The 22,505-nt window shown below is 42.9% G+C and overlaps 1 protein-coding gene across 1 annotated transcript; it reads left to right on the top strand.

The window, feature by feature from the left end:
* Positions 1-3,078: 3,078 nt before the first annotated feature.
* Positions 3,079-21,090, top strand: KLHL42 (kelch like family member 42). The gene is given in 3 exon segments (XM_032347581.1): positions 3,079-4,688; positions 14,195-14,388; positions 17,702-21,090. Coding segments are annotated over 3 exon segments (2,256 nt in total). The 3' UTR covers positions 18,154-21,090.
* The last annotated feature ends 1,415 nt before the right edge of the window (positions 21,091-22,505 follow it).

Here is a 22,505-nt window from a genome sequence, read left to right as displayed (position 1 = left end):
TTTTGCTTGTTAAAAAAGAAAAGGAAATAATCTTTATTAAAATGTTTTGCTTTTTATTAAATTGATATATGTTTCACTTTAAATACCCAAACTTTTGGGACACCTGGGTGGCTCAGTTGTTAAACATCTACCTTCGGCTCAGGTTGTGATCCCAGGGTCCTGGGATTGAGCCCCACATCGGGCTCCCTGCTCCATGGGAAGCCTGCTTCTCTCTCTCCCACTCCCCCTGCTTGTGTTCCCTTTCGTGCTGTGTCTCTCTCTGTCAAATAAATTTAAAAAAAATCTCTAAAAAATTTTAAAAAATAAAAATAAAATAAAAATCCAAACTTACAGAAAAGCACAAAAAGGAATAAAAACTATAGTCCTATAGTCTTAACACTTTCATTAACATCCTTCTAGACATCTCTATAGAAAATGGATACATATATGCCATTGTATGTAAATAGATTCATGCTGTTCCAGAAACTGTTTTTTAAAGATTTATTTATTTATTTTAGAGACAGAGAACATGAGTGGGAAGGGCAGAGGGGAGGGAGAGAGAATCTTAAGCAGACTGCACACTGAGCACGGACCCCACTCAGGGCTCAATCCCACGACCCCGAGGTCATGACCTGACTTGAAACCAAGAACCTGATGCCTAACTGACTCTGCCACCCAGTTGTCCCTCCAGAAACTGTTCTCTAAATACCCAGGGTAAAATTATATTTTTCAGGGTTTCTAAAGAAGGATCTACATGTTTTTCCAAAGTTGTAATGGCTCTCCAGTATTTCATTCTACGAATGTACCAAAATTTACTCTGTACTTCAGCTTCCTCAGCTATGAAGCAAAATAAAAAATTGTATTGTAATCCACAAAATAGTGCTTGGCATATAATAAATACTCAATAAATGCTGGCTACTCTTACTATTATATGTTATGTTTTCTAATTTTTTATTATTAAAAGCAACAATGTAATAAACATCTTGTACTTAAATATTTTTTTTCTTCTCAGTCATTAAGGTTGTATTTTCCAGAAATTCTTAAAGAAACAGCCTGTGTCTGACACTTACTGTAGTCTTTTGTAAAAAGATCATAACATATAAAGTGTCTGAAGTGAGTCATAGTACCACAAAGGCCAGTCTTTATTATTCATTGTTCAGTCAATAACAGATCTATAAAATTATACCACCAACTATATATGAGCAATATTTTCATAAGGCTTAGAAATAATATTTTAGATCTTTTATAAATGAGTTTATATTGCTTTGACTTTGCATTTCTAGCTCAACAGAAAGCTTACTGTGTAAATTATAAAAATGATTTGATCTTTTAAGGTACTTCCAATCCTAAATGGCATTATTATCATTATCAGAATCAAAAAGCTTACAGGTTCAGTGCCTGGTATTGTCAGACTCACACCCCAGATTCCCTGCCCAAGCTAATCTTACTCTGATAATATTACTGTGCGTGAATTGCCTTTCTGATGTGCATCATTCTTTGAGTGTGATTTTTTTGGGTCTCTTTTTAGAAGGCAAGAAAATACCAGTCTGAGGCATATCCATGACGTTTGGAAACAAAAGCATCCATTGGTGAAAGATTCTAAAAGGACAGGGAAGAGACTAAGAGCCTGTTCTTCTTGGCTGACCCACTCAATCTGGCATTGTTGCCAATGGAGGCACAAATAAATTCCAAGTCCAAGCCTCTTTAATAGAGGATGTGCCTCCCAGCAAAATTTGCCAGTTTAAGGCCTAATACTAGAGGTGGCGCTTTACTTTCCCAAAGAGGTTGCTAAAGTCATGGTTGCCTACACCCAAGAAACTTAGAATGTCTTGACTGCACCCTTATTGAGAACAGAAGTGTGAAAAGTTGCATGAGAATCATTACTTTTATCAGTAATGATTTAAAGTCCAAGAAACAAGGCGAAAAGATAAAGTTCACAGATTTAAAAACAAAAAACAAAAAACAGATGAATAAGGCAAGTCATAGATCCATCCTTGTCTCCTTCACTTTTCCCAGGGAGGCCAGAATCTACTAGAATTTTTTTCTATGTCTTAAATATGTTAGTTCCTTATCCATGGTGTTTTATAGAGAAAATAATGGAGGACAACTCACCACGAGGCAGTTAAGTTACATAGTGAGAAGAACAAATTAACCAAAAAGGTGCTGAAATGATTTCATGCTTTACCAATCTTTCTTCTCTAGTTTTAATGCTTCCCCTCTTGCTAAGGTAAAATGTTAATCCGGTTGTAGAAGATACCTTGTTTCAAAAAGCGGAAATGTATTTATGAAGAAGGTGTCATTTAACAACTTGCCATTCAAGAAGACAGATGAAGCTTGTCATAATAAAAACAAAGCCCCAATACATCTCCTCCCCAAGTTGAGGACTATTACGGAAGAATCTTGGTCTGGGAAAAATTTCAAATTTTTTTGTTTTTGTTTTTTGTTTGTTTTGTTTTTTAGGATAGGGTGCCAGTTCCCTCCCAATCCTTATCCCTCCATCTACCCAAAGCTAACCTAACAGTATCCCCCTCACTCCCTTCTAAGATTAATTCATATCTCATGAACAACACGAGGTCTTCATTATTTGGCCTGAGCTTTTTACTCATCTCTTTGCAACGTCCAGTGAGAGAAGACCGGGAAGTTGCCCCTCCTTCAGTAGTCCTCATGGGCTGGGGAACATAGGGTGGCAAGAAAAGCCACTCGGTAGGCCAGTATGACTAAAGGCGGCCAGATCTTCTGCTCAGACCTTCTGTCATGGCTAGCCCAACCAAATTGAAATAGGAAAAGCAATAACTTTTAGACGAGGTTTTAAAAGAAGTCACGTGTCCTCACTTAAATTGTCTTTCTTTTAATAGCATAAAAAGACTTAACGGGCCCCAGCAGCAAATACAAGCTCCTCTGCTTCCCGACCCGTTTCATCTGCTGTACTGTGCACCCCAGCGAGCCCTGCAGAACCTGCTGCCATCTGCCTGGACCTTCTTTCTGCAAGATGGCTCCAACACGATGACCCTGGCGAAGAATCAGCTCTAGGTGTCACCTGCGTGTGTAGGGACGGCCTACGTGCCTCAGGCCCCGGGACACTATGCCGGATTGGGCTAGATGGGCGATCCCAGATGTGATGTCATTTTGACTCCCAGGACCCCCGACTCCCATCATCCCGGTCCCCCCACGCCTGTTTCTTCTTCTCTTCTCTGTCTCCCCGCTCGTAAAGCAGCGCGGAAGAAACAGCGGACTGGCTTCACCTCGCCTCCAGTCCCCCTCCCAACCCGCGCGTCGCTGCGGAGCCCGCAGGCCGCAGAGCCGCTGCGCCCGGCGTGCGGGGGAGGCTGCGGGGACGTGGCCGCAGCCGGAGCGCCGGGGCCCGCAGCCCTCCCCGAAAGCCGGATCCGCTCGCAGGTCTGGCGGGCGGCGGGGGTCCTGCGGGCGGAAGTGAGAAGCGAGGCGTGGGAGGAGGCTGCAGGCTGGGGGCTGGGATCCCCTCGGCGGCGGACGCGGCCCGGACAACCCGGACGAGGACGGCGGCCGCCTCCCGACGCCCGGCGCGCGGCAACCCGGCCTTTTTTGGCGTTGAGGCAGAGCAGACGGGCAGGGCGGCCGCTCCGGGGGAGCGAGGCTGAGCCGCCGCCCCCGGGACCAGGAGGAGGGGCTGCCTCGGGGGCGCCGCCGCGACCCAGATAGGCTGGGCGGACGCGGGAGCGGGCGGCGGCCCGTCGCCTCCCGCCTCCTCCGCGGCGCCATCCCTCGGCGCGCCCAACCCGGAACCCGGCGAGCGCGTGGGGGCGGGGAGGCGAGCGCGCAGAGCTGGCGGGCACCCCCGCGGCCCCCGGTCCCCCAGCCATGTCGGCCGAGGAGATGGTGCAGATCCGCCTGGAGGACCGCTGCTACCCGGTGAGCAAGAGGAAGCTTATCGAGCAGAGCGACTATTTCCGCGCCCTCTACCGCTCCGGCATGCGCGAGGCCCTGAGCCAGGAGGCCGGCGGCCCCGAGGTGCAGCAGCTGCGCGGCCTCAGCGCCCCGGGCCTGCGCCTGGTGCTGGACTTCATCAACGCCGGCGGGGCCCGCGAAGGCTGGCTCCTGGGCCCGCAGGCGGAGAAGGGCGGCGGGGTGGAGGAGGAAGAGGAGATGGACGAGGTGAGCCTGCTGGCGGAGCTGGTGGAAGCGGCCTCCTTCCTTCAGGTCACGTCTCTGCTGCAGCTGCTGCTGTCCCAGGTGCGGCTCACCAACTGCCTGGAGCTGTACCGCCTGGCGCAGGTGTACGGGCTGCCCGACCTGCAGGAGGCCTGCCTGCGCTTCATGGTCGTCCACTTCCACGAGGTGCTGTGCAAGCCCCAGTTCCACCTCCTGGGGGCTCCTCCTCAGGCCCCCGGGGATGTCAGCCTGAAGCAGAGGCTGAGAGAGGCCCGGATGACCGGGACTCCGGTTCTTGTAGCCCTGGGGGATTTCCTGGGGGGACCCCTGGCCCCTCACCCCTACCAAGGGGAGCCCCCGTCCATGCTCAGGTATGAGGAGATGACCGAACGTTGGTTCCCGCTGGCCAACAACCTTCCTCCCGACCTGGTGAACGTCAGGGGTTACGGGTCTGCCATCCTGGACAACTACCTCTTCATAGTGGGCGGGTATAGGATCACCAGCCAGGAAATCTCGGCTGCGCACTCCTACAACCCCAGCACCAATGAGTGGCTCCAGGTGGCCTCCATGAACCAGAAGAGGTAAGCGCCCAGCGGGGCTGCTTCTGCTTCTTTTCCCGTTCCATTCATTCACTTGCTCACTAGTTCGTTCATTCCCTTGATGTTTGCTGGGCAATCGCAGGAGATTTTGCTGAAGCGGGAAATGACATCTTCAGGAGTGTCGCTGGCCTGGACTCTGGCAGAGTTCCCAAGGAACTGAGAACTTGCGAGGAAGAAGTGGCCCCCGCCAGGTCAACTAACCGAGTACTTTCCTTGCAGGTCTCGCTCTTTCAGGCAAACTGCCTTTTTGCCTCTTTCCCAGTTGGGGGGTGGGGGTGGGGGATGTCTGTGGTTTCCTGGAAGGATACTGTAAAGGAAAACTTTTTTTAAGTTTGCTTTCATTTTTACCTTTTTTTTTTTTTTAAATTTTTTAGGCTCTAATCCTGATTACAGTGACAGACCGGGCAGTGACCTGTAATGCGGTCTTGGGAGGATTTTTGTTGTTGTTATTGACTTTGAAGCTTTCCACACTGGGGCCCCAATCTGTAATCAGATTACCATTAGAATTGTACCTTGGATTGTCTTTTTTATTTTGTATCCTCTCTTTTGCATCTCCCTTCCTTCCCAGACAGTTTCGTCTTTGTTCTAAAATTTGAGCCTGGCAGTGGTCACCTACAAAATTAGAACGTTTCAGTCCACCCAACCTTCTCCCCTCCCATCCTCAGATCCCTCCCAACATGCCCTTGGGTGACATGAAGACAGGTAAAGGAGGAGGGGAGGCGAGGGAGAGTAGGGAATAGAGGTGGGAAAGGAAAAGGAAGAAGAAGAAGAAAAAAAAAAAAGCAGAGCAGATACAGGAAGAGATGGTAGGAAAGAAAGATGGAAGGACTCAAGATGGCCCAGAGCCATTCACACTTAAGTGGGGAGAAGAATCAGTATGATCCACAAAAGGACAGGAATACCCTTTTTTCTGCTACACTTGTATCCATCTCAACCCCCACATGGGGTCTACCCTGAAGTGTGGAACAAGTAGTTGGGGGACTCACCACCAGGCAAAGAAAGTTGTAACTGGAATGGGAAGACCATTATACATACATACTTGACTTAAGGGTACCCCAGCCTAGGGGGGTGGGGGGGAACAGTGGCTTTATTTCTACTCTAACATAAAATTCATTTTGGAAAGTGTTCTTTTTTTTCTGGTGATAAAAATAATACATACTTATTTTAGAAAAGTGGAAAATGGAAAAGAATCAAGAAACAGAAAGACTATCACTCCTGCTTCCTCCCTCACAGAGGCAATACTGTGTAGAGATTGGCATGTTTTCTTCCAAGCCCTTTTTAGTGTATTATTTATACCACTGAGATGATACTGTATTTAAGGTTTGGTATCAGAAGTGTTATTTTTAGGCAAATTCTACAAGCTTTAATTGAGGTAACAAAGGGACATTCAGTGGTTACGAATGGTGCTCAGATTTGGGGTGGAAGGCCCAGCCGGATCTGTCACCTCTACACATGTGTGTCCAGCTGTATCAACTGCTGCTCAACAGAACCCCTCCACCCCCAAATCCAGCTTGAGCTCTAACATAACACCTCACAGAATTCTTATTTTTTTAGAGAAGCGGGGAAGGCCACAGGGGGAGAGTGAATCCTAAGCAGGCTCCGTGTCCAGCACAGAGCCTGACGTAGGGTTTGATCTCATGATGCTGGCATCATGACCTGAGCCAAAATCAAGTCAGATCCTTAACCAACTGAGTCACTCCAGTGCCCCCTTTTCTTTCTTTACAAATCCTTGATAGTCGTTTTTCTTTTTTCTTTTTCTTTTTAGGAATATTCTTTATGTCCTCCAGGGGGGAAAAAAAAAGGTATTCAAGTAATTCGTAAATACATGCTTAGAAAAATTACAAATGACACGAGAAACCACAGAGTGGAAGATATGTGTATCTACTGATATATATTTATATATTATACATTTGTAAATATATGTTATAAATGTACATTTATATAAACATAAGTATGTTAATAATTGTTAGGGGAAAATGTTTGTATGCGTGTACATGTAGGGGGGTGAGTTCATCTTATATATATTTTTACCATAGGTTGATTAGGCTGTGCTGATTATTATGACAATTCCACTTGGAGAGTTTTTTCTGTATCAACAAATGTCAACATATATAGAGCTGTCTCACTCATTAAGAGCTGTATTCTAGCCTTTGGCTGTATGGTAATGTAATCAGTCCATCTCTTACTCGTGAGCATTTAAGTTGCTTCTATTTGCCATTATAAACAATGCTATAATGGGATGCCGGGGTGGCTCAGTCGGTTAAGCATCTGCCTTTGGCTCAGGTCATGATCCCAGGGCCCTGGAATGGGTCCCATGTTAGGCTCCCTGCTCCTCAGGGAGTCTGCTTCTCCCTCTCCCTCTGCCCCTCCCCACACTTGTGCTCTCTCACTCGCTCACTCTCTCTTTCGAATACATAAGATCTTTTAAAAAAATGCTATGTTGAACATCTTGGCATAGATGTGCCTCTCTTAGCAGGCATTTTTTCAGTAGTCCTAAATATCAAATTCCTGGAATCCCTGGATAGGTGGGCCAAAGTATATATAAGTTTTAAATTTTGGAAGCCCCTGCCAAATTGCCCATCAGAACATTGTTCAGATCTCCTCTCCTATCAACAGTGTCTGAGCTTGCCAGTTCCTGTACTCCTGCCAAGACAGGATATTATCATCATTTTATATTTTTACCAATCCAGTTGGCAAACACTGATGTGAATCTTTCTGCTTGGGAGAGAAATTTTTCCTCTCAGATGTTTATTGGCACTTTGTATATATTTTATAAGTGGCCTTTGCCAATGAAAAATAAAATTGGTTTATCTTTTTCCTATTCAGTTTAGAAATTCTGTTTACATACGTAGAATCAATCTCTTGTCTCTTAGGTAATGGTTGCACTGTTTTCCCCCTGCCTTTATTTTACTGGAAGGCCTCAAAAATAAAAATCCGCAAAGTGACTAGGCTGGTGAAGTCAATGAGTAGAGGGGTGGGTTGGAGTGATGATGAATCGGAGAGCTGTCACCCCACCGCAAGAGGGCCCCACCCCTGTCACCCACAGCTTGTTGCTATCTCCAAGTATAGAAAGCATTGCCAGATAGCCAGATGCCCTGATTTTTAGACTGGCAACTTACTGCATTGAAAAAACCAACATCAACAATGACAGAAACCTTGCAGACCAAACAAACTGTAGGACAACACTGGCATTGTGAGCCTCCAATTTTGGACATCAGGTTTATCATGAATTCTTTTTTTTTTTTTTTAATTTTAAATCTTTAATATGTAATACCTAATCTTCATTATAATCTTAAAAAGATCTCTTTAAACAAATGTATCACGTATTCTCACATGAGGAAATTTAAATTTTTTGGGAGTCAAATTTGTCCTATATCCTATTAGCTTTTAATCTTGCACAGGAAAGGTGTCTACAAGTTAAGAATATACAAATATTCATCTGACTTATAATCTATTTTATGGTTTTGCCTTTTTACATTTATATTTGAATGTGTTTGGGATTTATTTTTATGTAAAGTATAATGTAAGGTTATAGCATGTTTCCTAAATGTCTCAGTGGCCTCAGTCCTCACTGTGATTTGCACAACCAGTTATCAGATGATAATTTTCCTGTTTCCATATTGACATATTGGCTTTTCCTTTACCAATAGCATACTTTTAAATTATTGCAGCTTGGTAAACTATTCTGTTGTCTCGTGGAATAGAGACCCATTTTTTTCTGTTTTTGTTTTTTTTTTAAGATTTTATTTATTTATTTGACAGAGAGAGAGAGACACATCACAAGTAGGCAGATCAGCAGGCAGAGAGAGGGGGAAGCAGGCTCCCTGCTGAGCAGAGAGCCCAATGCTGGACTCGATCCCAGGACCCTGAGATCATGACCTGAGCCAAAGGCAGAGGCTTAACCCACTGAGCCACCCAGGCACCCCTTTTTGGCTTTATTTTTATTCTCTTAGCTATTCTTTGTACATTTTCCCCTTCAGAGAAACTTTAGAATCCAATTGTCAAGTCCTGTTGGAGTTTTGATTGGTATTTATCAGTTAAGTTGGAGGAGGATTAATAGTTTCATAATACTTTGCAGATAGAAAAATTGTTTTTCCGTGTATTTAGGTCTTTTGGTCTTTCAGGAAAGGTTTATGATTTTTGTATAGTCTGTATATTTTTTGCAGTTATTCTCAGGAATTTTCTAGTTTTTTTTTAAACTTTCGTTTATTTATTTATTTTTTAAGTAAATTCTGGGCGAAGGTGGGGCTTGAACTCAAAACCCTGAGATTAAGAGTTGCGTGCTCCACTGACTGAGCGAGCCAGGCAACCCCGAGCTACTGTTTTTTTTTCTACACAGATACTTTTTTCCACCGTGGGTGCCATGTTGGAATTTGTAACCTTCTTTATCTCTCTCATACTTTGACTCAGATTTGAGGGTCAGCTCAATTGGATGTCCCTTTCTGAACTCTCAGTTAGGCTAAATATTCAAATTCTTTGTTTCTCTAGAACACTTTCCACCTCGAATTGAAGTTTTCTGCTTATGTTTGCTTCTCTCCCTTCCAGTCAGGTCCAGTTCATTGCTTCTGTGTGCCCCTACTGCTAATGTGGTATCCAATAATTCATAGATGCTCAAAATGCACCATTGTTTTTGAATTATGAACTATATCATATATTATTGTAATAAAAGTGACTATATTATTTTATTTTTAAAAATGTAATATTGTGAATATTTTTATAACAGTTACTATCGTTATTTAGAATAGCGGAAAGATAATATTAGGTAACATTTAACTGAACATTTACTCTGTGCTAGGTACTGTTCTTACTGCTTTGCATGTATTATCTCACTTATTCTTCACAAAGACTGTATCAGGCAGGTTCCCATTTTACAGAGTCAGAAACCAAGGCATAGAAAGTCAAGTAAATTGCTAAGGTGTGTAGTAAGTAGAGTAACCAAAATGTAAATATCCATTGAATAGATATAACCATTTAGAGTATTTACAGTTTGGCTTATAGACTGGCAGTGACCATCTTCATGTGCATTTTTAAATTTTCTTAAAAATTATTTTCTTCAGAGAAGTGGAGCACAGATGCTTTGTGCTGCTTTTAAAAATTTCATTACATGTGTTTGAGCTTCACCACAGCCATCATTCATGTCTAGCATCTTTCTAGTCACTATTGGACAAAGACAACATGGTTCCTGTCCTCAAGGAATTTAGATGATGAAACAAGTAAAAATGAAACTTAGAATGGGATTGTTTCTGGATAATGTATCTAATACAGTTTCTGGAAACACCAGAGGAAACTTAAAACCTTGAGGAAAAGCAGATTTCAGCCCCCATGATTACACAGCATTTCACATCTGGCTTGATTCACTGCCTCTGTGATGTACCTTTACTGTTTTACTTTGACAAAGTGGTCAAATGCAAAGCAGCCCACATTCCTCAGCGACTGAATAGGGTGGTGATCTCAGAATCTTAAATAGTATGGGACAGGCAGGAACCCTAGCTTTGAGAGATTCTGTAAAGCCCTTTGCACCCTGGATAAAATGGTGCATGTGACCAGTAGTGTTCCCCATCCCCACCCCCCGCCCAAAAAGGAAGAAAGAGATGTTAGTGTTGTGCCCACACACTTGAAAATGGCAGTGTGAGTACACAGCAGAGCAGAGAGGCTGCTTTGAAGTCCAGGGATGCCCCACTGCCCAGTGGTCTGCATGTGGGCTTGATCTCAGGAGTTGTCAGGACATCTGTGTGAAAGCCTGTGTACCCACAACATTGCTTGCCCTCCCTCCTTGCTTCCACTGGTGATAACTTGCAGGAACTGGCCACTGTTGCAGCAATCCTGGTCGTTCATTTCTCCGTGTCTAACGTCTCTAGTCTCTCTGATTGCCCTGTACTTTTGCTCTGCAATTGTTCTGTGTGTGAATACAAAGCCGGGAGAGAGTTAAACAAGCTTCCTGGCTGAGATGGAATTACTGTCGTCAGCCTTAGCTATTCCCTTTTTCTCTGGGCCAAAGTTTAGTATTTTAGGGCATTTCTGGTCTCCTTTCTGGGTAAGGTTGCAGCCGGAGAATAGTGGGAAGGAAAGAAAACTATGTGTCTGTTCATCCCCCACTCATTGTGATTTTGTCCAGTGGTTGCTTCGTGTGCTCCAGTCTCTCAGACACCTAGTAGGTAGCGACCTGCTGGTCCCCAGGGGAGGTTAATCCATAGGGAAGTGGCAGAAGGTAGGCAAGAGGAGGAGGAGGAGGAGGGGACACAAGGACCTGAGTGCTCCACAAACTATATGTCTTTTCTGTGTGGTTGAGAAAAGATCTTGCCCTTTCTCGCTGATGTTTACTCCAATGGCAACAAACTTTTCTATGTAGCAAACCTTGACAATGGTTCCTATTTCTTGAGCTCTTAACTCTGGGCTACATGTTGTAGACACTGTTTTAGATGTCACTTCCTATTTCACACTCACAGCATCTCTTTGGAGTAGTCTCTTTTTAGATCTTTTTAATCTCTTTTAATCTTTTTAGTAGTATTGGCTCCATCTCCCCAAGGGGAAACTGAGGATGAGTTTCATAAGTTTGCATGGTTACAGGGCCAGCACTCGAAGCCGCTCCCACCTCTGTGTCACCGGCCGCCCTACATCTGTATACAGCTACTGTTGATCTGTGTAGCAGGGTTCAGCGTGTTTCATGTCACTTAGTTTTTAAGGATTTGCTGAGCTCTTTATTTCCTTGAGGTGAAGTAGTAATTAAATCAGCATTTCTTCCCCTTTATTTCTATTTCTAAGTCAGTCAAGGATGTAGCTACAACACATTTAAAAATTATTCTTTTTACCCGGAGGGTAGTATGTCAGGGATCAATATTAAGAAAACACTAGAGATGAATTTTTTTTTTTTAAAGCCGTAGCTTGGATTCATACTTTCACCCTTCCAGTAGGTGAAGAGTGAAAGAGTTACTTTCAAAGAGTAGGAAATGAGGTGCTTCATGGTGAGAATTTATGGATGAGAGAGCACTTTGTATGTAATACCAGAATACATTCCAGCCGGTGACTGTTGCAGTTAACAAATGGCAAAGAGACCCTCTCCGAATTAAGAAATTTAGTCTTATGACACCCAGAAAAAGCATTCCCTCTTGTGACCCCTTTCTGCAGGTGTTCCCCTTTTCAACTCTCCCTGTGTGATATATGTTCCTTTCTCCACTTCACAGGTGGGGAAACTGAGGATGAGATGAACTGAGATTTAGTGACTTATCTAAGGTCACACAGCCATTGAGTGGTGGAGCTAAGATCTTCCCGCGTGAGCCTGGGCTCACAATCCTCAGCAGGACGCGTGTTCACTAAGTGGTCCGCGTTGGGGTGGCAGTTTCATCTTCAACTCAATATTGAAAAGCGTCTTCTCTTCAAGTGAATTTGAGCATGCTGGGTCTGGAGAGATGGAATTGTTTACTTTTAACTGCTTACTCATTCAGCCCTTACATGTTTACTTAGGACAAATGCTTATGCTGGATGAATATTAAAAACCGTTTTGATCTTAGAAAATTTACTATCTGTGTACCTTTGGGAAGCAAAAACAAATTGCAGACTGGTAAAATTTAGTCCTCATTTGCAAGCTTTATTTCCTTTGGTTCCCCAAATTTGCACACACAGAGAGGGCATCATGGTCAGATTTTAAGGACCATTGGCAGCAGGAAAAGTAAGCAACATGAAGTAGAGACCCCCCCCCCCCCCCCCCCCGTGGCTGCCACCCCAGTGAAGTCGGTTGGCATAAAATGTGACTGGCTGGCTAGGTGTAATGGACAATGTGAGGTTCTTGCTGAAGAGTACTCTGTTCACTTTGTGATTTGAAAAACAAAACAAAGACTCATTTAAACGGACACGTTGCAGGCACCTTTGAAAACATCTTACTGTTTTAGTAGGTGTAGGTGGCTATTACCCACATGTCCTATGTCATGGTACATCAGTGTTGATTAGACTCCTGCTAGGAGATCACACATGGGCGACTTGTTCCCTGTTTCTTCCTCATCTACCCTCTTACCTGCATTTTTCAAATGTGGGTCTCCCCATTCTTTCTTAGGATATTGTTAATTTTGAAGACATTGTTGTATTAGTGGTAGATGTGGTCTCTAAATTTACATGGTCTACTTTATTTCAAACACTAGAAAACTAAGAAATTATAATGGTAGTATCTTATCTCAGTGTGGTACTTCCTGAGAAACTGTTGCCTGTAATGTCTTGACCATCCTGTGATGAGTATTATCCCCATACCAGCAATAGTGAATTGGCGTGTTTGGGCTAGGGTCAGAGAGCTGCTTCAGGTCTTTCTGTTGCATTGTGCTCTGCTCACACTCCTGTAAACTTGAGACCACTGCACCAATCTGGGAGACTGACCCAAATGTGTATCCCATCTGGCCTTCAAGGAATCATTAATTTTTGTGCGCTACACTGGAACAAGTTAGTTTTTTCTTTTCAATTCAGAAGTTAAAAGTTACAAGACTTTTATGTAGCATCTGAAGCTGATGAGCAGTATTTGATTGTATTTCTGAATATGGGGCTTAAAACCAGTGTCTTCTCCTTTTAAAATTATTTTATTTATTTGAGAGAGACAGAGATAGTGAGCGAGAGCATGAGCAGGAAGGAGAGGGAGAAGCAGACTCCCAGAACCCTGGAATCATGACCTGAGCCAAAGGCTGACGCTCAACCAGCTGAGCCACCTGGGTGCCCCTAAAATTATTTTCTATTATGATAAATGAGCATTTGTTGATTTAAGTATTTGTTAACATATGGAAGCCCCCGTAAGGGTGCTGTATCAAAATATGTTTAGTTTGGTGCTTATGTAGCCCTTTGTATTGTGTTGTGAAACAGTATATAAGATGCCCTCGGATGGAGCGGTCGGATGGGGGGGCGAGAGATCTGCCAGGAGCACTTGTGGTAAAGGGGTCTTTGAACCACCCTCTAGCACCCACCCTTAGCATATGCACCATAGAAGGTGCTAGTGTGTACCTAACATGGAGCCTCCTCAATGGGGAGGAAGAATGGGAAACATGCTGAGTAGAGAGACAAGGGAGGGAGGTGGTTATGCATTCCTCCCTTAACACTTGCTCCCGCTGTTGAAAGAAATATTAAAATATCAAATATTTAATATTAATCTTTATAAATTATAATATTAATAATTAATATTAATATTTATAAATTATATTAATAAATTGATATTAATGTTAAAATATCTTTGGTTCTTGGCATAAGGCTAAGCAAGACTACTCTTGGTTATATTGAGTTGCTTATCTCTAATTGCTAAAATTTGAAAAATGCTTCATTCTTGTGAATTCTGAGATAGGAGTGGAATTTGAGGTGTCATTTGGCCATTCCTCTGTCCCCAGGCAGAATGGCACCCAGCTTGGAGAGCTAATTTTCTTTAGATATCCAGCACATTCCTCAGTCTGCTTTAGCAGTTCATGCCATTGCCTTCGTAATGGTTAAGAAAACTGACTCTCTGGGCCTTTGTATCTCTCTTTCAGGTCTAACTTCAAACTTGTGGCTGTTAATTCAAAACTCTATGCCATTGGTGGGCAGGCCGTTTCTAATGTTGAGTGTTACAATCCCGAGCAGGATGCCTGGAATTTTGTGGCACCCTTACCAAACCCTCTGGCCGAGTTCTCTGCGTGTGAGTGTAAGGGGAAAATTTATGTCATTGGAGGCTATACGACCAGAGGTAAGTGAAGGGGCCAAGTAAGTGATCCTCTTCCACGTGAGCTTGGGCAGCCTGGGGAAATGCTCTGATGTACATATTGTAATTTCGTACATTATATACTGGATATTTGCATATCTGGGAGGAAGAGAGTTGAGTATTACAAGGGTACTTTGGACAGAAGGGACCTTTGATCCCTTTGTGTGAGCATGAAAATTGAATGGGGTAGAGGAGGTGATGAAGAGAATACGTATTTTCTTTCTGCTCTGGAAACCCAGCCTTGTGAGCAGCTGTCTTGTGACTGGACTGGGTAAGTGCCATCCTTCTCCCAAACACATTTAACACTATGGAATTTAGGGCCAGAACATCCTTGTGGATCTGTGTTTTCACTTTCTTCGTTCTTGAGCACAAACCTATCAGACAGTTTCCAGAAGCTCAGCTTCAAGGCTGTTGTTCACATAGTGTAAGAGGATTACAAAAGACAACAATATAAGAGAGAGAACTTTTTCCTGACCAGAGGTGGGAGGTGGTTGTGCTTTTTATTAAGCTGTACTGTTTTTGGTGGGCATTTGGCATTGATAATTTGGAAATAAGTTTCTCCAATAGGTTTTATACTGCTGTTCTTGGTAGATAGCATCTCACATGATAATGACAAACTTGGTTGTGTTAGGAGGCGGTGGGGGCCCACCAGATAGAAGTGTGTCTTGCCTTTTATCTCTCTCCCCCACTTGTGTCCGAGTTACCTCTTGGCCAAAGAAATTTATTTATTTTTTATTTTTTAAAAAAGATTTTATTTATTTATTTGACAGGGAGCCACTGTTGAACTCAGTACAGGTGCTGTGTTTATGCATCTAAGGAGAGGCAGTGACCAAGAGAAATGCATGGGACGCAGTGAACTTTTTTTTAATGCCCTCAAGTTTTTATCCCCGTGGAGCTAGTCCCAGTGCCTCTCCCTCATGACTTTCCACTAAAGATAAGATAATTGCCAGCTTTTTGGGGTAATAAATAATTGAAAAAAGAGAGAGAGAGAGACCTAGCAACCATTTCTTTTACCTTCTACATTGGTATTTGGGTACGGTGGTCAACTTCCTGTGTTTAATGAAACCATAGCCCCCAGAGAATTCCTGTGTGTGCATATGTACCTCTGGGTGTCTGTGTGTCTCTTCTCTTAGGAAAGTAAATACAGTTATTTACTTTTGAACATTTCTAAGAATTCTGATTCCTCCCTAGATTTTGTAACCCAGAATGCACCCGGTGGGCTGACATAATGCACACATATCCCTTGGCTTCTCTTGTGACCAGGAGCTGGGAAGCACTGACAGGCAGCACTGTAACCCAAGAGTACTCTGCTGGTAGATTTCCTAGTTTTTCCATGACCCTGGCTGAGCAAATGTTCTTTAGATTTGACCTGGAAAACCCTTGTTTGTGTGTTTTCTAGTTTCTCAAGCCACTACTAATGTACCTTCTTCACTCGCGGCCACCCATGGTGATTCCTGCCCTGGATTCCCCGAGCCAAATACCTGTGATGGGATGGTTGGGTGATGTGGATGGATGAGTGTTTGTGTAAGGGTTGAAAACGGGTTTTCTGAGATGAGAGGGCGGGACAGTTCCTTGTACACTGAAACACCCCTCCTCTTCTATGTAGGATCTTCCCAGCACTTCCTAATAGTTACCTGGATTTAAAATAAGGAATCATAATTGTCATAAAACAAAATGCAGGGCTCAAAGTTGGGCTCTTGGCTGGCTGACTTCTTAAGTTAGATAGACTTTTAAAATTTAGGAAGTAATAGTTCATGATTTTTATGACAGCTGTTTGATTATATTGATTCTGTAGCAGGCATTGAGGAAATTAAAGGAAACTTCATAGAAAGTAGTAGTAACCACTCAAGGGAAGAAGGGTGATTTGCTGAAGTTCAGAATTACCTCTCAATATAAAAGCAAAAAGGTTATTCCACCAACTCAAACCACCTCATCATGGTCTGAGCCCTTGTTGGGTGAGGAGAGAAAACATTTACAGAAGACCTGGGAAGACCTTCAGACCTGGAACGGAGAAATAACTCCTTTATTCATGCGGTGGGAAGCCAGGTTACTAAGGAGCACTTCTGATACATTGGAACCAAACTCCCTTGGACTGTCTCTGGAATGAGTTTCTTCACAATACCTCCAATAAAAAGAAATACAAGGAGGTATTAGTGTGGGTGGAAAAGAGAGGGACTGTTTCCTAAAGCTGTAGCAATTCTGAAATTTCTGTAAGTGGGGGGACGCGTGCACACACAGGGCTCAGTCTCCTTTCTGTTCTTTCTGTGCCCTCTACGAAGCCCTCGACTTGATACCAGAGGTGGGGGTGGAGCTCCTTCATCTTTGCTAACTGTGGGGTGGGTCCCTCTGTGTCAGGAGGAAGTATTGTACCCTTTAGTTCCACATCTCTTTCCAAGCTGAGTTGTCTCTTACACTGATGGATTTTGTTGTTTGTTTAAGCAACAACAACAAAGAGAAAGTTCATTCTTTCAGATAACTCAGAGCATTTTTTCTGCTGAGGCTAAAATATGCCACTTATTCTTTCCTAGAGGAGAAGAAGATAAAAAAGAACAATTAAAAAAAGAAAAATGAAACTAGTTATTTTATATTTCACAAGCATTTTTCAAAATGAGAGTGGCAGTGTTTTTCCTTAAAGCAGCTGAGAATTCAAGATAATGTTAGAGTAGCCTTTGATCTACTTTCTGATTTTATCCACACAAGAACCAGCCGTCTCTGGGGAAGCATGCTTCAGGGAGAGGGCAGGGCCTTTGTGAGTATTTCTCTGCTGTTGTAGTCGGGACATCGAGTTGCCAAGTGATTCTATGGCTTGAAGGCCACAGTGAGAATTTCTGGGTTTTTTCCTGACTTGCAGTTGTGTGTTGTTTCCTTTAGACTAACCCCTGAAGATCTTGCTTGGCTCACTTGTCTAATTTAGTAGAGTCGCTTGTCAAGAGTAGATCCCTTGGGGCTTCGCCTGACACCTGTATTAAGACGTCAGTAATTCTGTAGTGATTGAGGAGAGTTCCAAGGCTCTGATTCTTTTTAAATTGGACTGGTGGTTCTGAAATGCTCCAATCACAGCAGGCCGTGCCCTGGCTCTCTTGATTCTGAGAGCCTCCCAGGGAGGGGACATCCCCAGGGGGATGGTTCTAAACAGATGATCTCCCAGCCTTACTGTTGTCCCAACCTCTGCTTCTCTGGAGTTTTTTTGCCTCTGTGTGACCAGATGGTCTAGGCGGGGGCAGATGTTATCACAACGTGCACGGGCAGTGGTGCTCCTCACGGCTGTGTCCTCATTTGGCTTCTTTCTTTCTTTCAGACCGCAACATGAACATTTTGCAGTATTGCCCCTCGGCCGACATCTGGACACTGTTTGAAACCTGTGACGTCCACATTCGCAAGCAGCAGATGGTGTCTGTTGAGGAGACCATCTACATTGTGGGCGGCTGTCTGCATGAGCTGGGGCCCAACCGGAGGAGCAGCCAGAGCGAGGACATGCTCACGGTGCAGTCCTACAACACGGTCACGCGGCAGTGGCTCTACCTCAAGGAGAACACGTCCAAATCGGGGCTTAACTTGACTTGTGCACTCCACAACGACGGCATCTACATCATGAGCAGAGACGTGACCCTGTCCACCAGCTTGGAACATCGAGTTTTTCTCAAGTACAACATCTTCTCAGATAGTTGGGAAGCATTCAGGCGTTTCCCAGCCTTTGGACACAACTTGCTGGTTTCCTCTCTTTATCTGCCCAATAAAGCAGAAACATGACTGAACCGACTTAGTATTTAAAAGAAACCTGGTTCAAGGCAGAAAAAGAAAAAAAAGGAAAAAGTAGTGTCCCATTTCCAGGGAGGCTAATTTCTAAAGGGAAAAAGTGGGTTAAAGTAGGTCACATGTACAATAGCTGTAAATAAGCTTACTTGAACTAATTACTTGAAAACTTGTGGAGAAAAGAGACCAACTTTGTTATTTTTTTAATTATTGATTTTTAAATAATGGGAGCAAATCCATGATACTATTTTCATCAAATATGGTACCCTTGGACCAGTGACTGAAACTGATCAACAAAAAGAAGATTCATTGTGTCTGCTTTAGTAAAGGACCAAAGTCAATTGTTGACGTGAATGGTAAAGATCATTTTAAAATCCGTTTTATTTAGGTCACTTGAAATATCATTAATACCTTAAGTGAGAGATTTTTCATTTACTTGAGATACATTTATATTAACACTGTCATTCACCCCTATTCTCCCCTATTCATACCCACATATACTTCCGGTGGTTTAAAAATAGGGTTCTGTGTTTATTTTATTTGCACACTACTTTCCAGGAACCTTACAATGATGGAGCCCTAGAGTGAGTCCTTCAGTCCTCCCAGAACCTTTCTTAAAAACCTTCTCAGCTATTTTTCCAAACTTCTTTTGCAATTATGTGTACTGAATAGACAGGTGTAACCTCTTATTTCATTTTGGTGGCAGATTGCAAATTTATGTGGTCAGATAAGTTGCATTGCTAGGCATTCTGTATTGTTTAAAAGAGAGGATATATTGTTTAGAAGGATGGATATATATATATATTTTTTTTCTTTTTTTGAAATCAAGTCTTAAATGGGAAGGGAAGACCAAATAAGAAAAAAAAAATTGCCTTTAAGAGTTACTTTTGATGAATGTCTTTGACTTAGTTCTGTTTTTAAGATAAGAAAGATAAGTTCATCATCTTTAGATCAGACATCTTTCTAATTTAACCTTAGCCTTTTAATTCACGCTTTGCTTTTATGAGGGAAGGTGAGGATAGCTGTGGGACTTTGCTGCTGGAGAGGGAAGAAACTCTTGTGGAATAGCAATGGCCTCTGGTGGTATCTCTGAAATTCGGGAAGTTTCTCTGCTTGCCTTGGTCGTTGAGTCAGATGGAACCCAGCTCCAGCAGTTGTCAGTAAGTCAGCTAACATGAATATATAAAGTTTCTTCCAGTCATAGCTCCATCCCTTTAAAAAATATATATACTTATAGAAATGTTATTCTTTCTGAGCGTCTCTGATCTTTTTGTAATAGGATGGTGAAGCTGGGAGCTGGAGTCCATCCTTCTGCTCTAACATTCCAGTTACAGTGCACCTCACTTTAAGAACGTCCTGCAGAAAAACAAAAAACTGTCATGGCAAATCCTTGTGTTCTGCGAGGCTGCCCAGCGCCTTGGGTAGGCATTCGCCCCATGGACATGGTGCAGAGGGCCGGTCACTTTGGCAGAGCGCCCCAGGTTCTCACAAGGTCACTACAGGGTTTCTTGACAACCATGGCCTGCGAGCAGAGTGAAAATCAGGGTCTGGTTGTAAAAATTCTATTTGCACAACTTTTTAGGAATACTTCTATTAAGTAAATTGAGGCAAGCCTTTATTGTGGATCTGGGAACAGCTCTTGGATCTTGTCACCAAATAATCATATTGGTACTCTACTTACATTACTTAAGGGTTTCTAAGCCATACCCATTTATTCTCAAATACTCAGCCTTTTTTTTTTTTTTTTTTTTAAGTCTGAACTGAAATCTTCTTGGGGATGGTACTTTAATAATAGATTTATATTAATTTATATTCATTATGGAATTGAATTTCCAGTGACCTATAATTTCATTGCATATATTTAAAAATCTAATTTATTTTAGATAGTGTTAACTTTTGTTGCTACAGATCTTAACTTTTTTAAAGCTTCACCTTGTATATTCTGAAGAGTCTAGCCAGTTGAATTAGTTCTGGACAATTAGACCTTAGCTTGTAAATAACCATATCATTTAAATGTAATATTATTGCTGCCAACCAGTTCTCTTCCTGGTTACATTCTTTGGGTCTGTTTCCCTCATGCCAACAATTAGATTATTGGACCAAGTGAAGGCATACTCTGGTCCACAAAGCTCTTTTTATAAACCAGGTTTGATGTGTGTGTATGTGCATATTGTGTGTGTGTGTGTTTGTGTGTGTGCATGCACGTCCTGGCATATTGCTCTAAGATACCCAGACGTCTAACAATATTTTTGTCACTCTGGACTGCCAGCCGTACTTGGGCGAGGAGGAATGTGTAATAGGAACTGATCTGTGGATTTGGGTCATCATGTTATCATTCTTCCTGCTGTGCACATCAGCTAAGTTGGCATTTTGAGGATAATTTTAATTTAGCTCTGTTCTCACATTGGTGCCAATGTTGTAGTGAAGACTCTACCTATGATGAGGGAATGTTGTTTTGAAAAGTCCCTGTCATCCCCCAGGACTTTGCTTTTTTTTTTTTTTTTTTTAATTAAGTGTTTAATAGTAGTGTAGTTAACATACAGTGTTATATTAGTTTCAGTTGTACAATGTAGTACTCTTTGATAATACTCTTCTGTTTTCTTCCTTTCTCTAAATGCTGCTTCCTTCTTTTCTGACATGCTTCTTAGGGGTGCCAACCTCCCACAGTAGGGAGGAGAGTTAGCGGGAGGACCCCTGCTGGTGGGAGCCACCTTGCCAGAAGAAACCCATTTTATGAAGAATGGTCTGGGAGGCAGAGGGAGGTTGGTTCTCCCTGTCATTCTTTCTGGCTTTCTTCATAACATTCTTGGTTTAAGAGGCCTCTCCCCTTAACATCCTTGGAAGTTTTTCTGATGAAAGAGTAGGAGTTGATTATTTCAATAGTGTGGGTTAAGTCATAACAATGAAGTACTGAGAAGGTTTTGGATTCTATTAAGAAACAAATAGATTAAGATTAAGCATGAATACCAAAGAGAATTGAGCTCGGCCATGTTTTCTTGAACCAAAATCCCAAGTAATTCCAAACGCCTTAGATGTCAGTTAAATTTTTACTGAGATGGACAAAGCTCTTTCTCTCCAAAAGGAATTAGAAGGAAATGCTTGTTTTCTTTCAGTAAAGAATTACTTAATGAGCATTGTGGATGCCATGTTTTCAGATTTCCAGGTAAAGTCATGACCCTACCTGTTTGGCCGCAGAGGTAAATCGAGTGGAAAGGCCTTGGCCTTCTTGATCAACCAGCGTCTAATGAGCAGTGGCTTAATGCAGAGCTCTCGTGAGGCAGCATAGTGGCAGAAAGGGAACATGGGTGAGTTGTTGGATGCCTTTTCCTTGACCAGGGCTGGGGAATATATAATGTCTGTGTCACCGTTCTCTGATGGTGGCATCATGAATCAGAAGCACTCCCTTCCTCAGTGCCAGGAATTGGTCTCACAGTCCATGTCATCAGAGCTCCCTGGCAACCATTGCCCAGCCATCAGAGTGAGATGAATGAAGTCTCTTTCTCATCCTGCCTTAGAGGAGTGAATGAAATAGTGAGTAGATACCATCCAGATTGGCTTTTTAAAAATTTTATTTTATTTATTTATTTGACAGGGATCACAAGTAGGCAGAGAAGCAGGCAGAAAGCAGGCTCCCTGCTGAGCAGAGAGCCTAATGTGGGGCTCAATCCCAGGACCCTGAGATCATGACCTCAGCCGAAGACAGAGGCTTAACCCACTGAACCACCCAGGCGCCCCCCAAGAAAGGCTTTGAAAGCATTGAGCTGATTCAGCTCCATTCCCTGGTTCCCAGAAATACTGAAAGTCTGTTGTGTGCAGGACAATATTAAGAACTAGGGATATAGACGTAAATGAGTCATGTCCCCTGACCTGGAGAGCTTACAGCCTTGTGAAAATGTTTGCCATATCATTGTAACCCATGTCCTCTAAGATGCCCACCTTTGTCAGGCATACTGGGGCTCTGTGGCCTGGCTGCCTCTCGTCTATCCACTGCTTCATGATCTAACAATTCTTATCAACCAGCTTTTCTCTAAATTTGAACATCACAACCTAAGTTCTAAGGGTTTGCTTTTTTTCTCACTACTTTTCATAGTCTTCTCTGTACTTCATTTTTCCAAAAAAAAAAAAAATGTGATCTGCTTTAAAGATAATTACTAGGCACACAGCTTATGTGGCTAAGGGCTCAACAGCTCAATCCCTCGAGCGGGGGGAGCAAAGTCAGGGAAGTGAATATTGGGGGAGAGGGGAGCTCTTCACATGTGTGTTTGTACCTATGCCTTTAAAACACTTCCATAAAAAGCATTACTAAATGGTCATTAAGACACTGGTCCTGACGGAAAGTCGGTTGATGC

Source organism: Mustela erminea, chromosome 6 (assembly GCF_009829155.1).
Source record: "Mustela erminea isolate mMusErm1 chromosome 6, mMusErm1.Pri, whole genome shotgun sequence".
Classification (NCBI taxonomy): domain Eukaryota; kingdom Metazoa; phylum Chordata; class Mammalia; order Carnivora; family Mustelidae; genus Mustela; species Mustela erminea.
This window is presented reverse-complemented; position numbering and strand designations above follow the sequence as displayed.